The sequence below is a fragment of the Drosophila novamexicana genome, unplaced genomic scaffold (genome assembly GCF_003285875.2).
Source record: "Drosophila novamexicana strain 15010-1031.04,08,12 unplaced genomic scaffold, DnovRS2.1 tig00000387-arrow-pilon, whole genome shotgun sequence".
Classification (NCBI taxonomy): domain Eukaryota; kingdom Metazoa; phylum Arthropoda; class Insecta; order Diptera; family Drosophilidae; genus Drosophila; species Drosophila novamexicana.
Window position 1 is genome coordinate 2,672,957 of NW_020824800.1, and position 19,372 is coordinate 2,692,328.

At 39.9% G+C, this 19,372-nt stretch overlaps 2 protein-coding genes across 11 annotated transcripts; both read right to left on the reverse strand.

The window, feature by feature from the left end:
• Positions 1–2,976: 2,976 nt before the first annotated feature.
• On the reverse strand, positions 2,977–13,609 carry LOC115760077 (potassium voltage-gated channel protein Shaw). Of its 9 annotated transcripts, none has more exons than XM_030701257.1 (10): positions 13,386–13,609; positions 11,236–11,265; positions 10,978–11,164; positions 10,595–10,805; positions 10,424–10,541; positions 10,172–10,366; positions 9,892–10,110; positions 8,504–9,113; positions 8,310–8,432; positions 2,977–5,174 (listed from the first exon to the last, which is right to left on the reverse strand). In XM_030701257.1, exons 4-10 carry the CDS (start codon positions 10,801–10,803, stop codon positions 4,813–4,815), a joined length of 1,836 nt encoding a protein of 611 aa, XP_030557117.1. In that variant the 5' UTR covers positions 10,804–10,805; positions 10,978–11,164; positions 11,236–11,265; positions 13,386–13,609; the 3' UTR covers positions 2,977–4,812. The 9 variants fall into 9 exon arrangements, 7 of the variants coding, with proteins under 7 accessions (XP_030557117.1, XP_030557116.1, XP_030557114.1 ...); XR_004017574.1 differs by adding an exon at positions 6,813–7,140 and having other exon boundaries at positions 5,078–5,156; positions 10,595–11,164; XR_004017575.1 differs by adding an exon at positions 6,813–7,140 and having other exon boundaries at positions 5,103–5,174; positions 10,595–11,164.
• An 851-nt stretch (positions 13,610–14,460) lies between these two features.
• Positions 14,461–19,172, reverse strand: LOC115760056 (glycerophosphocholine phosphodiesterase GPCPD1). 2 transcript variants are annotated; one of them, XM_030701233.1, is made up of 4 exons: positions 17,551–19,166; positions 16,005–16,712; positions 15,806–15,952; positions 14,461–15,742 (listed from the first exon to the last, which is right to left on the reverse strand). In XM_030701233.1, the coding sequence occupies exons 1-4, from the start codon at positions 18,700–18,702 to the stop codon at positions 15,623–15,625; spliced, it is 2,127 nt and encodes a 708-aa protein (XP_030557093.1). In that variant the 5' UTR covers positions 18,703–19,166; the 3' UTR covers positions 14,461–15,622. The 2 variants fall into 2 exon arrangements, with proteins under 2 accessions (XP_030557093.1, XP_030557094.1); XM_030701234.1 differs by lacking the exons at positions 14,461–15,742; positions 15,806–15,952; positions 16,005–16,712 and adding an exon at positions 17,124–17,447 and having other exon boundaries at positions 17,551–19,172.
• Between the last annotated feature and the right edge of the window lie 200 nt (positions 19,173–19,372).

Below are 19,372 nucleotides of genomic sequence, written 5' to 3' on the forward strand. Positions count from 1 at the left end.
TGCAGGAGGGAAAACCCGTGAAAACTCTGGGTTCGGGGGGCATGGGGCGCAATTTGCGCTGACTGCCAGGGCGGGCATTCGGTGCGTAGGGCATTCAGAGTGGAGCTGGGGGACAACACTCGCACACTCGCACACTCGCACACTCACACATTCACACACAAAACTGTCGTCCTCGCACTTGGCTTTAATATTCAAATGACAACCAACCTCAAGCAATTGTAGAAAACGCAACGCGACGCAGCAAATACTAAAAAAAAAAAACAAAAAAATCCCAAAAAAAAAAAATAAAGGAAAAACTTGTAGATGCGACCGCGAAGAGCAACAGACGACGGCAACGACGACGGTGACGGCGACGGCGACGGTGCGACGGACTGACAACGACTCCGCTGACAGCTGGAGCACGACGTAGCACACAGATACGATGCCACACGACACACACACACACTCATGCACGCAAGCACGCACGCACGCACACACACATTCACGTACACACGCGCGCTCAAGACACTTGGATATGGCAATTTGTTGTTCCGGGTCCCCAGAGCGACGTGGAGACTAACACGCCGCGCAGCCAAAATTACACTGAAACCGTTTGTGAATGTGAACTCCAGCAGCAGCAGCAGCAGCAGCCGCCGCCAGCGACCGCCGCTGCTGCCGAGCCGGGACCGGCAGACAAACCGACCAAATACAACGGGATCAGAGCGCTCCATGGAGTATCTATGGTAACCGAAGGCAGCGCACGAGAGCCTCACACAGCCAGACTGACTGCTGGGCCAGCGCTGGGCTCGCCTGGGCTGGGGGCTGCGGGCTGGGAAGGGGGCGGGCGCTAGGGCAGTCGTCCATGCAAAATAGCCAAATAGCCAGAGAAATGTATTTTTGGCTGTGAACAAGAGAAAGAGAGAAGAGAGCTTCATTGGCAAATGCCAAAGAGATGGACAGAGAGTCGCAGCGAACGAGAGAGCGAGAAAGAGAGAAGGAGAGAGAGAGAGCTTTTTCCAGGCAACTCTCACCGCGCATAGACAAAAATCTGAAAACTGAAAACTGGAAAACTGTTAATGTAAATGCCTTTCAACTCTCACGCAATGTCGGCAAGTCTTTAGCTTGTTTTCATGCTCTAACGCAGGGTATTCCAAATTTGTCACTTAATTTGGTAGAGCTAAACAAATATTGATATCTCTTATAACTCTTTTTTAAAGGCAGCGTACATATCAGAGCCGACTTAAAGATTTAGCGATAGCTATGTTATAATCATAAAAATTAATATTAATATTTTAATCTCGAAGTTGGCGCCATAGCAACGAAAATTCACTAACCGGCTACTTAATTCCCTTTTTCTAAATAAGCATGTTAACTAGAAGCTTAGTTGCGCTAAATGTAATCATGTTTTACAACATAAATAAAAACATAAGCAATAAATGAAATTAGAAAAAAATAATATAAAATAAAATAAAAATAAATAATTTATTAATAATATTATTAATAATATAGCATTGACCATAAGTTCCCACATCTTAAAGCTGTCATTAAGGTAAATACGAACGTTTGTAAAGAAAATCTTGAAACTAGTAAATAAAGTGTATTTCAAATTCGATACTCACTTGATTGCTGATTTCTTTTCATTTTCTTTACCTGCTCCCACAACATTCCAGCAACTGAGAGCCAATAGCAACTACACCACCAGCAGCAACAACAACAGGAACAACAACAACATCTTTGATGTTTATGACGCTCAAAGATTTGCCAAGCAATGCGTAGCAGTACGTAGATACATTAATAGATGCGTACATACCCATAGATACTCATAGCATTTAGCTGGCCTATGATTTTTGACTCGTAATTGAAATTTCATGGATTATTAGATTTTGGTGTGGGCGCTTCAAATTACGAAGCACGAAGATTGACGCCAGTCCCGATGCGGCCGAAGAGCAGCTGACTGTCTGGGCGCCAACTGTTGATTGGTAAACTGTCAACTGCCCTTTGGGGCTGTGTTCCCTGTTGTAGATGTGCTTAGGTGTATTTTGGATTTCAGCTGGGCTTGTGGCTGTGGGTTTTGTTATGTCCTGACGCTTTCATGGGCCATGTGGCAGCCTAATGAAGCGCTCTGCTGGTCAATAGCCTCGGGCCTTTGCACCTGGTCAAAGCTCTTAGCTTAACTCCAAAGTTCAAGCCGTTGGGGCTTGGGTTGGCCTTCAGGTATTCATGATGCGCTGCCCAACGGTACGAGTAATGTAATTGCTTTCACAATTGAGCAATGAAATCGAGACATTTAAATGCCCAAGTTGTTGTTGTGGTACATGTTCCAAGGCAACCCAAAAATAAAAGAAAAAAAAATAAAAAAAAGTATAAAACTAAACAACTTAAGGTCTTGGTTATCCGCGCATTTTGCATAGGTTTGATGACTCGGCGAAAAAGTGAAAGAAATAAGCAAATAGCAAAGTCTATGGCAAAAAAAAAGTCTGCCTGTTTACTTTCAAAACGTTGGTAAATAAATAAACAGCAAAACGAAATCTCACTAAGGCCATAAGTCCTGTTTGGGTTCCCGAAGTAGGGTATGGACTTTGCTAAAAGCATTTGTTGACAGTTCTACGTAGCCATGGTGAATAAATCTAAATTAAAACGTTTTAAGATAAATTTAGTAAAATATTCTTAAATTCTTAAGCACACTTTTAACAATTAATCTAGTTTGTAGTTTAAGTATTAGAGTTTTGTATCTGCACAACTCGATAAAAACGCTTCTGGAAGGCATTTTGCAGAGAGTGTAAGAAAATAAATAAATAAACAAACTTGCATTTTCCACGTCTTCTGATGGAAGGGCAACTGTATGATACGTATTTCTATTCCTTTATATAAAAAACTAAGGATACTTTTTACAGCTGCCGTCTTTGAGCAAAAATGCGCTGAGCTGAGAAATGGCTCCAAAGTAAAATACGTTAAAATTTAAAGTTTTTTGTTTGCATTTTTTGCAGCTTTTGGTGTTCAATAGATTTGTTTATTGCATTTCAGTTTTGAGTTTCGTATATTTATTATATATAATTAAATTAATTCTTCTTCATGCGTTATTGAAAGAACAGTTTTGCCATTAGTTCAAATAGTATACAATTCGCTTAACTATACAATTACAAATCAGTTTTTAAATTGTTTGAAAAGGAAAACAATATTCATAACAATCAGAAATAAAAACAAAACAATGTTTAAACGCATTCGCATATTTCATATATATATTTATATATGCACGCTTGGGTACTATTTATTTTTTTTTATAAGTTTCTCGTAAATGCTTTTCCATTGTAAAAACTTAACAAATGTTTTGCAAACTTTATTCATTTTATCGTTTTCCTTCTTTAACGAATTATTTTGGTATTTATTGCAAAGCGTTAGAATCTTCTTAGAAATTATCGTTATTATTATGTATAGATACAATAACTATGTTCGTATGTAAGTATGTATAATGCTTGCTGAGAGATATTTAAAATGTACAAGAGGGTTTACCTAATGATATCCAAGAGAAACACATTAATATGTTTCATGTATATGCACTCTGCTGTGAACTCTGACCCCCTACCACTGTCCTTATTACCTAAGAAAAAGAAAGTATTTAAAAGGAAAACAAGCTGTGAACTACGTTTGCCTACAACAACTGTGAAGATGAAAAACATTTGAATATATGCAATTTAAATCGTTTTACGCTCGTTAAAGCAAAGTCCTGCCAGAGAGATTTTCCATGCCAATTTACACTTCTTCTCCAACTTCTACACGAGGCTTCTGCCGTCTGTTCCAGGTTTAAAACAGAAAAAAATGTAATTAAAGTTGAAGCGTTTCTTTCATGGGCCCCTCTGCTAATTTGTCTGGTGCTCATGATGAGAGCACGGGCAGCCGGAAAATTTCATTTGTTTTTCTAAAGTTTTCTAAAGTTTGCACAATGTTTTTCGGTTGGTAGCATCAACGCCAAAGTCAAGGAAAGCCCGTTGGATGTAAGCACTTATTAGCTGAAAAAGTTAACACGTGCCTTAAACAAGCGATTGGCAGCGTTGAATGCTTCAATGAATTTTAAGCAGTTGCTATAACATTGTGAAAAACTTTCATATTTATAGATCTTCTGTCTGAGCCATGCGTATATTTTCTAATTAGGCAATAACAAAGCTTCTAAGCAAAGAAACGCTAGCACAGCACGAACCAAAGTCCAGCTACTTGAGTTGGTTTTTTCAGCTGAGGCATACAAAAAAGACAATACTTAGGGCACATGAATACTTAGCTTTGGGAACTGTTGAGCTTTAAGGAAAATGGCATAACTGATTTGATGTTGTGTCTAGATTCTAGATGAAATTAAAGCTTTCGAAACACAACTGTCCTTGGACAATACTTAAGGAACTGGCAAACCGAATAAAAAACATTGTTAATTTTCTTTGTTATTGTTCTTGAGTCCTACGGCTGTTAAAATCGTTAGCTATGTAGTATATACACTTCTGGCTATTTCTGGCTAATAATGTATTTATATAAAATGGATCGATAACCACGCTAAATAAAATACTAAAAAACGTCGTCATTAAAAACTTGTTCAATATCTGTTTAAAACGCCAAGCAGTGCCGATGCATTATTAATTGTAATAATACTTATATAGCTACAGTAATATGTATGTCATGATATGGCCGAATATGGGAGTCTATGTTAGCTTGCGTGATAATAGATTTATAGAGATATTTACTCGTAAATAGTCATACGTATGCGAAGGTTATGATAGGTTATAGGCTAAATATTGCTTGATGGGATTTTTGAGAATATCATCATGTTCCATTGTTCCAATTCCAAATCCTTTAAAGAAATGCCTTCTTGGTGGCCTCCAGAGTGGTGCTGGTCGTCGTTGTGGTGCCAGTGCCAGTGCTATCCTTACCCAGACTCGCGGTGGTGGATACCGCTATGCTGGGCACCGCTGGCATTGTACCAGATGCGGCTGCAGCCGCTGCACCCGCTGCCGTGGCTGTTGCTGTTGCATTTGCTGCCAATGTCACTGGTATTGTTGGGGACACTGTCGCTGGGGGCGTGGCCGCTAGCTGTGTCGGGAAACGCGGCTGAAATGTGGGCTTACCCATGGCCAGCGCCGGATTCAGATCTAACATGGTGCGTGGACTCATCGCAACGATGCTGGCGCCCAGGGGACCTGTGAAGAGTTGAGCAACTGTTTGGTTTTAGCGCAGTTAAGCGAGAGCAGAAGAATGTAGGTTGTAGAGCAGAGAGACAGCGAGAAAGAAACAGAGAGAGAGAGAGAGAAAGAGAGATAAAGAGTAGAGAGAGAGAGAAAAAAATAAGCATTTATATTAAATTTGGTTAATAAAGCTAGAAAATCAATCCAATTTCAATTAACTTAATTCGAATTCAAGGGTAGACGCAACGCTATTAGTGTTGTTTATTACAGGGTGCACTTGAAACTACTAATTACAGGGTGTGTGGTTGGGATAAACAATATACAACACACACATACAAAAGACAACACACACACGCACGGGCAGAGAGTGTTGCACATGTTTAGTTAATACACACAACTTAAGGTAATTAACAACTAACTAGGTTTAATGACACTCGAGTGGTTCGTGCCACACAGACGGGCAACATGCAGCATGCAGCATTGAAAACAATCAACTACTTTGGATACTTGAGGTTGGTTGCTTAAAGTTTTCGCAAACTTTTCGAATCAACGCTGGATGATGGTTAAGGTGTGAAGGTTACGATTTTGGTTTTGTTTTCGATTCCGGTTTAGGTTTTGGTTATTGTTTGCGGTTTCTTGAAGGTTTTGCTACAAACTATTTAGTTTTAGAAATTAAAGTTTCTGGTAGGACCTGTTGCCAGCGCCTACACTACATAGATAGGATTCGTATTGGGATTAGAGTAGAGAGTACTAGTACATAGAGCTATACTATTTAGAATATGGTAAAACCAACACACCCGCCCAGCTTAGTCCGTTACATTTTGGCATTGCCTGAGAGCATGATAGATGAGCGTTTTACGATAACGATAACGATTACGATTGCGATTGCTTTTGTTAAGTCTTCCGATTTTAAATAGTTTTGATTTTTGTTTTTTTGATTTCGATTTTGAGCTTTTATTGAGTTTTTGTCATTTTTTTGTGCTTGCATTTGAACTGTGTTTTCTTTTTCGGTACTTTGGAAGAATATAAATTACAAAATATGAACTGGTTTTATCTTTTAGTCGAAACTGAAGGCCATATCTGAAATACAAAAGTTCAAGATAATACAAATATGTTTGTCTATAAAAATGTAATACGTATATAACTATATATATTATGTTGAACGCCATCTGAGCGTTTCGAAAAACAATAAAGTATATGAAATACACACACGCAGACACACATTTAGATATTCAACATGTGAAATAGATATAGAGATATAGATAGATAGATAGTTAGATAGAGAGATAGATAGAGAGAGAGAGAGACATATAGAAGATATATGGGGATACTTGTAGAGTAGATATTTAGATATGTATGCATAGAGAGTAAATACTTTTGAACGAACAAACGAACGAGCCAGAACTGATGAACAACACGTATACGATGCGCAATATCAATATATCAATAGTCGTATATAGTAAGTTTATATATATATGGAAGAATACACGTAGAAAATTACATATTGTATTTATATACGATCATATATATGGGATATATACGATTATATAGCAAGTTGTAGTAGTTATAGTAGTAGTAGTAGTAGTAGTAGGTGTTGGTAGTAGTAGTAGCAGACGCCGACGAGCTTGGCACGTGTATTGAATCATATAGAATCCTTGGAGGCCAACGTACCACGATAAGAATCTCAATCCTGCGGCTCCTTTAAAGTTGTATTCAGATAGTGTGCATTTTATTTGATATTGGCTTTCTAATGTGTGGATACTTCTAGTCGGGATGAATTCTTTCTAAATAATAATGATGCCAGTTCGATAGTTGCTTCATAGATATGCTCCATTCTTTATGTTCCTTATTTATGCCTTGCCTTGCATTGCTCTTTGCATTTAAATATTTCGCTAGAGTTCAGGGTTCAGAGTTCAGTGTTCTTGATACATGGTTATGGCTCAGAGCAGCCTGCTCTTTTTGCCATCACGTGGCTTGCCAATCATTGTTGTATATTCATCTAAGTATTTACATAAGATTTTTGGTTTTTGATTGGGTTTTATCAAAAAAAATTATAAAAAATACATTTTAACCAAAATTATCCAAAAATCGATTTGTTTGATATGAATAAAAAGAAATAAACCCGATAGGACCAAAAACTGAGTGGGTAGGACTTCAATATATTGTACAAAATATTTTGGAATTTCCTTAGCTTTTTTTTAAGCCATGGAATGGAAGCTCGAATATGGGAATGATGAATGTTGATTAGAGATCTGCAAGAGAGCTGCTAAAACATCGATGGCACTAACAAACATATGAAAATATATCATAAATGAGGAGTTCTCTCCTCCATATAACCATTAAACATTTTATTTAAATTTATGAAATGCAAAGCTTTTCTTGTATTTTATATTAAAGTATCTTGTTGATATTGAAGATATAGATACAATCGTGGTTATTTGTCGATATTTTTACAGTTCCAATAATTATTCTTGGATCAATGTGCTTGAGTATCTAAACTATCTTTACCGATCTCTGATCAACAGCTCTCTGAGCTCATAAGTAGCGTTAAACGAAAGCCAAGCCTTGGGATGATTCAGAAAATGAGCTTTCGATGAATTGATTCGAATATGCATTCATATTTTAATTACATAGAGTACATATATACACACACAATTTTAATAGTATATTGTATTGCAACGCTCAAGGAGCGCACCCCAAAAATAAAAATTTAAATATCATATAGGGTCAAAGGATCATTAGTCAACTCTTAGAACTGTAGCCTTGTTCGCTAGCTTTTGCAAAATTTTGGAATATTGTTTCCAATAGATATTGCCTAGTATGCTTTATATATATATAGAGAGAGAAAGAGATAGTGAGAGAAGGGACCAGGGTACAGCGCAGCAACTGCTAAGTGAAACTCAAAGACTTGAGTACTGAGTGCAGCTGTGCAAGCTTTGAGCTTTCGTGTGGGTTAGGAACTGATTGCCGCATGGCTTTCAAAATGGTTATTGAACACTGTTTTTTTTTTTTTTTTTTTTGGGTTGTTTGCTTGGTACTACATAGAGAGGCATACGTTAGGTGTACCGGGTGTTCCGGGTGTTGAAGCGCAGCTCAGTTGTAAGGTGGTAAGGTACATTGGTGCTGCGGATGGTAATCTATTTGGCGACGGCGCAACCAAACACTTACCTGACTTGGGACTAACCAGATCCTTGGTTTTGTTGTTCATGCGGCGCGGTCCGGTGCCGCCGGAGCCCATGGGACCCGAGTGTGGACCAGATCCTGGTGTGCCGCAGCCACTGACTGGAGCGCCTGGATTAAGCAGAGAGTGAGCGTGAGAATGGGGTATATTGGCTTTTAAGTTGTCGCGATTCGATACTTACGCTCACCTGGCCGGTGTGGCTGTCGCGGCTGTTCCACGGGAAGCACTCGTCTTCGCTTCTTTGGCAGTTTGGCTCGCGCCTGCGTATGCGAATAATACATGGCAAAGTTGCTGACTATGACGGGCACTGGCAGTGCAATGGTTAGCACACCGGCAAGGGCGCATAGGGCGCCGACAAACATGCCAATGTAGGTCTTGGGCGCCATGTCACCATAGCCGACAGTGGTCATGGTGACCAATGCCCACCACAGGCCCAGCGGTATGCTATTGAAGTCGTTGTGCGGATTGGGCTGTATGCGCTCGGCATAATAGACAAGGCTGGCAAAGATCACAATGCCCAGCACCAGGAAGAATACGAGCAGTGTCAGCTCCTTGGCCGATGCCCGGAACGTTTGTATAAGGATTTTCAGGCCGGACGAGTGGCGTGTCAGCTTGAACAGCCGCATTATGCGTATGATCGAGAAGAACTCGAGTATGTCAGCGTTCTCCAGATGCGATGCGAATCGCTGAAGCACTAGATCGATATAAAAGCTAAGCGTCGCTATATAATCTATGATGTTAACAGATGACTTTAAGAATTCACACTTGTTGGGCGATGAGATAAAGCGCACCTGCAATGAACAAAATTTAAATGAATTTCATTTGCGTTTAAGTTTACATTTTATTTAGTTTGAAGATGGATCAGTTAATATACAAGTTTTGCTGACAATATATATACAAGCCTTTTTCTTGACGATATATGCTTTATAAATTCGTAGCAGAAGGCCATAGTTTTTTGGTATATTCAAGACTTAGGTTGTCAATTTCTAACTATATAAAATCGAAGCCTATATATTATTTATACTTTTTGTTATAATATTTCTTGTATATAAAAAGTATACTTTGAAATTCAAGTCCTGGGCTATAAGTTTTTTTTTCTTGCTCAAAAATACTTCGTTTAGGTGAAAAATCAATTCATTTATATTGATATTTTTTGTCGCCTTATGATGTGTAGAACTACTCAGCGATTGGGTTTATCTATTGTCTTCAATTCACTATCTGCTGCTTATTATCGGAAACATTCTTTTTTGATCTATATGCACATATATATCTTTGGTTAAATTGTTTCTATCCTGTTTTAATTGCTCAATAATTGTTTTGTGGTCGTCAGACTTTGTAGCTTCTATTTATCAGCTTATTAATATCTTGTATGTATTATCTGGCATGGCTCTTTTAGATCTGCAAGAATAAGAGTTTATCTTGCAGATCTTAATAACACTGTCTTTGATCTATAAGAGTAAATACGTACTCCTGTTATCCTACCAAGTAACTAAAGGCTTATCATCTCTCATCGATAGTCGTTTGTATCGAGAATCGATATATCTTTTCGATAGTCTATCGGTCACTTACCAATATCTCAAACGTAAACCATGCATTGCAAACGCATTCTATATAGAAGAAGGCAATGTGCGCATTGGTCATTGACTTGTCCAGAAACCATGCGGCGCTCCCATTTGCCGTTTTCACGGTCACATTGTGCACGATGGGCACGCGCATGTCCGGATGGGTTTTCAGGCAGAAGGACAATATCGAAATGCATATGAAGAATACCGAGACGACGCCAATTGTCTGTAAAGGAGTTGAGATATTAAGTTAGGCTGCGAAAGAGCAGAGATTCATGAGCGTATACCTTGGCGGCATTGGAACTGTAAGGCTCATCGAATAGCGACCAGATGCGTGGCTTCATTTCCTGCCACCAGGATATGGTGCCTTTGTAATAGTCCTCCTCAAAGCCAAATTTGCGCGCCAATTCCTCTTCGGACGGTTTTTCCGTATCCAGATCTAAGCGATCCAGTACGGCTAGGGTTTCTTGTGTGTCACGATGCTGCGAGATAAAAAAACCTTAGTATCGCTTTATCTTTTGTAAAATGCATGACCTTACCTGTGTATAGGTCATCCAGCAACAGGGCTCCACCTGATTCGAGTCAAGACCCCAAAATTCCAATTCTTCCTCAAACAGCGGACCGCACACATCTGTGGGATAGTGCAGCTTACCAGTTCTGTAAAGGATTCATCAAATTACTTTACGCAGTATGCATATTATAAAAGTTACCTGTAGTAGTTGAGCACTTGTGCGAATACGCCCGGATGCCGATCGAAGAAGTATTCGTTAAGTATGGGATCATAGTTGGCCAGCGCCTCGGTCAGACGGGACAGACGCGTCGCTGGTATCTTCTTCAATGTGGCCTTGTATGTCTCATGCCTAATGCCGCCCACATTGAGCACGACACGATTCTCCGAGTCCATGTTGATCAGATTCATGGCTGCATGCGCATAGTGATGCATATTTTTAGGTATATAAGTCATGATCACAGTGTAAATACGATCGCTTAGCAAATATGATCAGTTGTAATTGTTTTTGTATCTGTGTGCTGTTTGTGGCTAAATTCTACGGTTTTGGATTCGTGTCTGGTGGGATTTGTGTTGGCCGCAAACCTGAATGTTTTTCGTATTCCTTGCCCGCGATTATGTTTGTAGATGTCGCGTGTCCAGCTGAAAGGCACACACACACTCACACACTCGCACTCGCTCTCCAGCCGGAGCCAGGTGGTCAGTCACGCCCACTGATGTCACCCCACTCTTCCACTCACTCTGTCACTTGAACGTGCCTGGCGCGTATGCACTTGAAATTGAACTAGATGTTAGCACGCCGAATGCATTTTGGTTGCTTTTCATTGGCATTGGGCTACTCACTAGGTTGGGGTTTGGTCGGGCAACATTGCGCTGAAAGAATAAGAAAGAAAATCAATTGCATTACAATAACGAGCTCAAACTATTCATAAGGTCGAGCATAAGATCAGCGCAAAAAGAATTCTAAACGAATGCAGCCATAACCTTGGTCTGTGTCCATGATATATACAAAAGTGTGTCTTTAATCAAGAATTGTGTAAACAATTCATTAGCATATTCATATTTTATATCACTACAAATGAATCTCACACTTTCACACATCCTCAATTAATTAGGGAAAAACAAATGGTTTATTGAACGATTTGTTATGAATACACATATCTCATCTCAGGGTACACATGAGAGCTATGCAGGTTAAATAATGATTCAACTCTCGCTCTCTATGCAAATTCAAAGAAACCCATAACTGATTGATGCTTCCTATTTCCCGAACGATTCGATTTCGAGTATTACGAATCCAGGTAATTTTTCCATTGTATATATGGTATACATAGAAGAACGCAATAGCAGAAGCCAAATCAAGCACTTATACCAAGTACCACTGGCAATAATATTTGGTTCAATTGAAATGACCCATTAGCAGCTCGTGAAAGGCATCCCACAAAAAAATGTTTTGCTTTTCTAATGACTAAATATAATCGCAGGTAGCTAGTTGGCAGAACTCAGATATATAAATATAGGAAAGAATATCATCGATAGCGTCATTAATTTGCTTTGGGGTTGGCGGAGCAGCTGCGAAAAAATCGGTGATTCGTGATTTGCACAAAAGGCAAATATTTGTTCTTAAACAATATTTAGTTTTAACGCTGCATTTGTTTACACGCACACACACACACAGCCGCACGCACCCATTGTATTCACAAATACACTCGCAACGAGAAACACCCACATGCGGTCGTTCCGTCGAACTGTCTCTCGAGATAGCCTCTGTTCTCTTCTGTCTGTCTGTCTGCCTGTCTGTCTGTCGATTGTCGATTCTCAACTGTCGATTTTCAATGTTCAATGTTTATTCACAGGCCGGCAGCTCGGCGGACTGCTCGGATAGACAGACCAACAGGCCAACAGACCGACAGACCGACAGACAGGCGGACAGTGGGGCACAATGAAAAACATGAGCTGTATAAACAAAACAAACAATCGAAATACACACGGCGAGGGCAGTCCCCGACAAAATGGACGAGCAGCCCATACCGACCAATATATTTATATATATATATATAAGTAGGGGTATTCCATTTGCGGTTTGCCGCTGTACTTGACCATTAATGCTAATGATTATGTGGGCACACTCAGACTCAGTCGACACTCAAATGTGTACCCGGCTAGCCCAATGCTTGTCAAACTGCTGGCGGCTGAAAATACTATTATATTATTTATGAATATCTGCATAAGAAGTGCCGGCCATTAAATATCCAATTAATGTAGGTAACCCTCGTGCTAGCTGCTATATTAGGGGCACTCATTTGCCCTGCAGGCCACATCATTTATTCACTTTTAATGAGCATGGGAGAACTTCAAAAAGCTCGGCGCGTACACATATTTAAAATGAGTTTTCTGTTTTTGTGGGCCGCTTGTTTGCCTTTTTATACCCAAATTTCCTAGCTTAAGCACACAAGCACACACACGCACACATTTAAAACACACCCACTACATGCACATGGCCACATCCTGTTGGCAGCACACGCACAGGGCTCGGGGCAAGCAGCAGGGCGCCTGGGTGGCAGTAGGTCAGGAGTGCTGCAAGTAGCGTGTAGCAAGTGCGGCTCTGCCTCTAAATGCTGCTGTTTTTCTTCATTCTTTTTTTTCTACTCTCTTTTTTGTTGTGGTATGAAGTCGTTGCTGCCTTCTGTTAACTTGGAGTGTACATTTCACACACACACACACACATACGGGTTAGCTCTCTGTGCATGTGTGTGTGTGTATGGGAACAGGCGCACGCATCGATTTTTCCGTTTTGTGTAGCACGAAAAACTTCCTGATTGTTTTGTTGCCCGTTGACTTTAAAATGAAACGACTTTTTATGCCCATCTTGTCATAGATCAAGCTTTACGCATTTTCCACTAGTGTGTACACACATAAGAGACACGCACGTACACACACTCTCAAACACACACACATACACAAACTAACCATTTTCAATGACCGCTTCTCACCTATTTGCTGGCCTTTTGGTTGTTGTGCGCTTTGCCAATAAACATAATCGCCGAGTAGTTTTCGCGTGTTTCTGTGCTTGTGTTAATTGTGTCAAATAAAAGGATTGCAATAAAATAAAAAAAAAAACAGAACCAAAATAAGGGGAAAAAACAACTTAAAGCCTAGAACTACACTACACTTTTGTGCCGTTTAACGTGCCCCGTCTCGACGTTGCTTCACGTTTTGCTCGGCTCTCGTCTGTTATTTTTTGTTTTTTTTTTTTTGGGCTCAGCGCGTTCCGAACGATCCGATGCGATACAACAAACTGAAACCCGAAATACAAATCTGATGGAATTTTCTGATTCCCTTTATCTGTTCTCCGTGCTCTTCGAGTTTGCTGTGGTGCATGCGCCCTGCTCTTCTCGCTCAATTCTCTTTTGTGATGACGTTCCACGTGGCGGCAAATGCAACGCTGCGTATACGTGATTTTTGTGATTAGAAATTTTTATAAGCATGCTATAATATCTGTAAAATAAGTGAGTTTTCAATTTTTTTTTTTTTAAGCAAAATAAAACAACAATAATTTCACGCCGAAGATAAAATACTTGTAGACATAAGGCATAAAACTGGTTCCATCGAAATAACTTGTTTCCGACAAATATGTGTCCTATAGGAGCCATATAATAATAATGGTAGGTTGTGAGAATAATCTTTAAGATCGTTATTGCTAAGTCCGGTCAAGATATATAAAACAAAAATCTTTCTTACAAAAATTGAGTTTTTAACGTTTGAAGAAATGTAGGAAGCTAAAGAACCTTCGTGTCCGATTATGGTAAGACTCTTCACACAATGATTAAGTATATATATAATTAATAGGTCGGAGATCTCCCTATTCATTACACATTTCATGAAAAAATATCCGTCGACAAGGGTATACTAAGGAGCATAACATTTTTACAACCGCTGTTACACTCTGCGTATACGTGATTTTGAACTTATGAATTTATAATATGATTAAAGTTTAATATATTTACCATATATACCATATACATATTTTATCTTAAAAATAAAAAAATTGTGCTTGCTTTTTCCCGTATAGTTAAAAAAAACTTTTAAGTTTACAAGTCATTTTTATTATTTGGACTGCGCCTGGGCAACTTGTGGTAACATTTCGGGAAATTCAGCTTTTTGGTTCCTTTAATTTCCTTATATATATGTAAGCTCTCATAGTTTGTATTTGTGAATTAGAAGTTTGGATTCTCTTTTGGATCTATGAGTTGTATTTTAGCATTTTAGAGTCAAATAAGTTTCATAAAATATTTAAAATAACTATATTTTAACGAATATTTTCGTGTTTTTTATAGTTTAGTATTTTCTTCAAAGGTGTTTTTAAATTGCAAGCTTTATGAAATTCTTGCTGCATAGCTTTTTCATGTCTGAAGAATGATCTTAATAACTTATTATTGAATTTTGGCTTATTCTCTTTACAGCATTTAAGAGAAAAAAAAGTGTTCTAAATTCAGGCGAGGCATTTATCTTCAAAAGTTTAATTCACAAGAACTAGTCAAATATTATCAAGCAATTCTTAATAGGCCGGGATTTTTTGCTGTTTAATTCTTAGAACTATCTGTCCGATATTTACCTGAACATTTATTTGCTTTCGGAGCTCATGGTACTTGTATCGAACATTTTGATCTGATTTTTCAGTTTAAAGAGATTTTACATATTGAATTGTTCGATATCTTAAGGCGATTTAGTTTAAACAAATTTAAACTTTGTTGAGCCTTACTATTAAAATTAATTGCATTTAATAATACCGCAGTTTGAAGTATACTCTGCCAAATATAAATCGAAATACGAATTATTTTATCATTTATTTTATTGTAAATCAATTTTTCGCTGTTGCATTCAATAAAAGATAGAAGACGTAAAAATTGGAATATAGAGTGGACTGTAATAACAAGCGTTAATCAGTGCATAGAAGAACAAAAACAATTTGATACCATAGGAAAAAGTTTTGAGTAGGCAACTTAGAAAAACAATTAAAATTTACTAGAAAATGCAAATGCAAATTGGCTAGACGAGAAAATGAGTACGTGTGTGTGTGTGTGTTTGCATGCACGTGTGTTTGCAATATTTATGTAATTGGAGAGTTTCCATTGATAACAGACTGATCCACAGAAAATATATAAATAAACATCTTTCAATCAGCTGTCTCGGATTGCGGTTAATGATTTAAGCTAAAGCTATGCAAAGTTCAGGCCTGCTGCTCCTCGCTGCCCGAGGCAGTGGTATGCCAGACGTGGCCCATTTCGAGTGCCTGCAATTTGAGCATCTCCTTTTGGCTGTCCTTGGCCTGCAGCAAGAAAACGCTTTGCTGCAAGTAAAGAGAAACAATCATTAATGTATGGATTCTTATAAATATAATATGGATACTCACCTTGACCTCCTTGGTGGTTAGGACATCCATTTTGTCATAAATAATGGCATGCAGACCCAATTCCTTAAGCAGCTTTATGGTGTCTTTGGAATTGTTGTCATCGCCCCAGCAGAAAAGCACGAGGCCACGCTCCTTAGCCAGATTTACCTAAAACGCCCGTTTAGGTAAAAGTCCAACAAAGGCCAAAGCTTCAGTTTACCTGGCTGGGATCTCGCAACAAGTCCTCCGTGTGCGCTACAATGCCCAACAGCTGCATGGCAACCGCATGCCATACCGCTGTCTCCATGGAATTACCACGCGGGTCCATATACTTCTCGTACTTGGAGGTGTGTCCAAGCGTTAGGAACATGACCGGATAACGATTCTGCTTGTAGCGCAACATGGTGCATATGTCTGGATCAAAACAGCTGAATACAATCCGCCGGCTGGCCGCTTTGCGCAGCACCACATCCAGAATGCAATCGATGTAGAGATTGCGATCGACCACATGCTCAAACTCCTCCTCCATGCGACCGTCTTGCAGACGTTGCGACCACTTGATTTCTATATTAAATCCTATGTGCTCATCTAACGCATCTAGCACATCCGCCAACTGCGGGAACGGCTGATGCTCCAGCTGATCCTCGTTTTGAAAGGATCGCGTCTCACGTGACAGCCCTTCGGCCGTGTGATAGACTTTCAGTTTCCTTAGCTGCTCCAGCGTCAATTCGCGCATGGGCAGCGAGAGGAAATCATGCTCCTGCATGCTGCACTTGCTTTTCAGCGATACATATATCATGAAATCATGATATACAACCGGCACAAGATCCTTACTAAGTTGCACATCGAACTCCACCATGTCGGCGCCATGTTCGGCGGCATTCTTTAGCGATGTGATTGTGTTCTCCCGGATAACTGCATCTTTGGCCTAGAATTATAATCATTTAATAACTATTTTGGGCACCTAATAGGTTTTGATAAAAATTTAAATGCATTTTATGCGCACTTCCAAAAATAAACAATATATATACCAAATTCAGGTGATGACATTTAAATGCAAGTCCATTTACAATCCAAATACTATAATATAACCCGTAAACTGTTGGTTTGCAATCAAATGCAATATCATTTTGGAACTCTCTCATTCTCGAGTAAATGAAATATACTTTCTTGCCACGGCAAAATGTTTGACTAGGGCATGCGATTGTGAATTATCACATTAAATCATATTTTTCTACAATTATTTAAATAATAAACCAATTAACACAACTTTTATCTGTTATCCATATGTTGAATGTCTAACGCTTATAAGGAAATATGGAATGACTTTTCTGACCAAGTAAGAAAGTGAAAAAGCTGATTTGTTTATCTGATGGTGTACCGGAGACTTATCTCCTAGTGTGTTTAAGAGTATACATATGCTTATCGATTGCTAATGACTTGAGTCGATTATAAACATGGTCTGATTTGTTTAATTGAATGCTCCAGCCCGCATCTTCCGAATCGTCTGAATGAACTGGAAACTGCTAAGTAGAATAATCTGTGCAAAATACCTTAAGTTCATCATATTGTACATATATCTGTGTATGCATGTATGTATGTATGTACGTTTATCATCAGAACGACACAAAACGGACTATTAAAGGATTCTTCATATAAAAATCTATAATATTGATATTTTTGGAAGAGTCGACAGAAATAAGAATAAATCAATATTAATAAATTTAACAAAATCATAAATTTATACTCATTTATTATGAACTTACCTTAAAGCTGGTGCCGGAGCCGCGATGGCCCACGTCCAGGCCGGTCCACTTATTGTTCCAATATCGAGCATAGCTCACGCGCATGTCCATGTGGGCGCTGTGGGACGAGGGTCGGACTATCAGATAGCCCAGCCGCATCATGCCCAGCGGACGATGGCCCTTGGCGCAAGTAATGGGTAGCTCAAGATTGCCCTCGGAGCGCTTAAACAAGTTGGGCAACACATAATGATAGCCCAGGTGCAACGGCGGGCCATCTTCTCTTGCCACTTTCGAGCTATAACTGTACAAATCAACCAGATAAGCCGTATTCTCCAGGTCGGCAACGGTCAGATGAAAGATAACCAAATCGCTGGCTGTACACGCTACACCGAACTGCTCCTGAGGGCGCAGTTCGCATTCATTTGCGCTCAGGGTGACCACCTCGCTGAAGGCAAAAGCTGTGCTATCGTTGCCATTCTCACGAGTGTCGTGCGTGTCATTCGATAGCGAATCCTCAAGCGATGATCCGGGCGCCACATCAGCACAACCGTTGACGGGTATGCGCAAATTCATGGGCGTCACCTTGACGTGCACCAGACGTCGTTTCATGCGTTGTTTCCAGGTGAAGGGCGCATAAAAGAACTTCAGCTGCACCAGCGATTCTTTGGTCAGCCAGCCGCGATCCACTTTGTGCTTGCCATTGACATAGCCAAACGTGTCCTGGCACTCTGTCGACTGCTCATCTTGCTCCTCAATGCACCTCGGTTGCAGCTGCACCTCCCAGCGTCGCACCAGTAGCTGCTCCGATGCGGCATCCACGCCGCAGACCATATACCGATAATTTGTGGCACAATGCTGTGGTATATACACCTGAGCCATCCACACGTGGCCCTCGTCTTCCTCCTCCTGCGATTCCTGTCGGCTCATTAAAACCGCCCCGCTATGCTGCCAATTGCCCAGCGCCTCGCAACTGCCCACAATGGCCAGCTGCTCGCAAGCTGAGATCTCCTCGTTCATCAGCACACGAAACGTCCAGAGTCGATTTGCACTGATATCGCCGTGGACGCGTTGGGCGGAGGGCAAGGCGGCCGCAACGGCAGCTGCCGCTGGGCAGACAGAAGGTGCGGCCATTGCATCCTCCTCACATCCATGAGCAGACAGCCAGCGTTCCATTTTCAATAACAATCACTTGATAATCTTATGATTACAAAAAACTTTCACCTCAGCAGCAAATTTCCGATTGTCGTTTGTGTTGTTGTTGTTGGTCGAGGCGAGGACAGGGCAAAGTTCTCTGCTGCCTGCTGCTCTTGTTTCTTTTGTTGTTGTTGATGACGTCAAAGTTCCAAGCGCATTTTGACTTGAAATTCGATGCGGAAAAGTGCACACACAAAGAACTCAAAAACACAGACGAAGACTCCAGCAGACTATCCGCTATCGAGCTGGAATTGTTGTTGTTACTACGGCTGCTGCTGCTATCAACGAGCAACTGTTTTTCTTTTATATTATGAACGCATGTCGGCCTTTGAGATATTGTCAGCTACAATACACTTAATTATATTTAATTTACTTGTGGATATATCAACTTTATCGCGAATTAGCGTTCTTAACGCTGAAACTGTGACTGAAAGTTTGCATTGTAAAAAAAACTTGGAGCTGGGCGCACATGGGGAGATGTAATAAGGTTACGCTGTTGACATGCGCTGTGCTGTGTTGTCAACCAAATCAAAGGACGTCACAGGTAGACGCACATAGCTGAATTATTAGAATTAAAAAGCTAGTACTATAGTTTATAAATTGGAAATCCTTTTAAACTCGTCTATAACATCAACTACAATTTCTTTGT

Bases quoted from the DNA above. Each gene is read 5' to 3' on its own strand.
- LOC115760056 (XM_030701233.1), bottom strand. From the start codon at position 18,702: ATGGAACGCTGGCTGTCTGCTCATGGATGTGAGGAGGATGCAATGGCC. The intron at 15,953-16,004 runs GTAAACTGAAGC...CGGGCGTTTTAG, and splicing joins TGTTGCGAGATCCCAGCCAG to GTAAATCTGGCTAAGGAGCG. The intron at 15,743-15,805 runs GTGAGTATCCAT...CTTTACTTGCAG, and splicing joins TAACCACCAAGGAGGTCAAG to CAAAGCGTTTTCTTGCTGCA.
- LOC115760077 (XM_030701254.1), bottom strand. From the start codon at position 10,848: ATGACTTATATACCTAAAAATATGCATCACTATGCGCATGCAGCCATG. The intron at 10,542-10,594 runs GTAACTTTTATA...AATCCTTTACAG, and splicing joins CAAGTGCTCAACTACTACAG to AACTGGTAAGCTGCACTATC. The intron at 9,114-9,891 runs GTAAGTGACCGA...TGTTCATTGCAG, and splicing joins GGTTTACGTTTGAGATATTG to GTGCGCTTTATCTCATCGCC.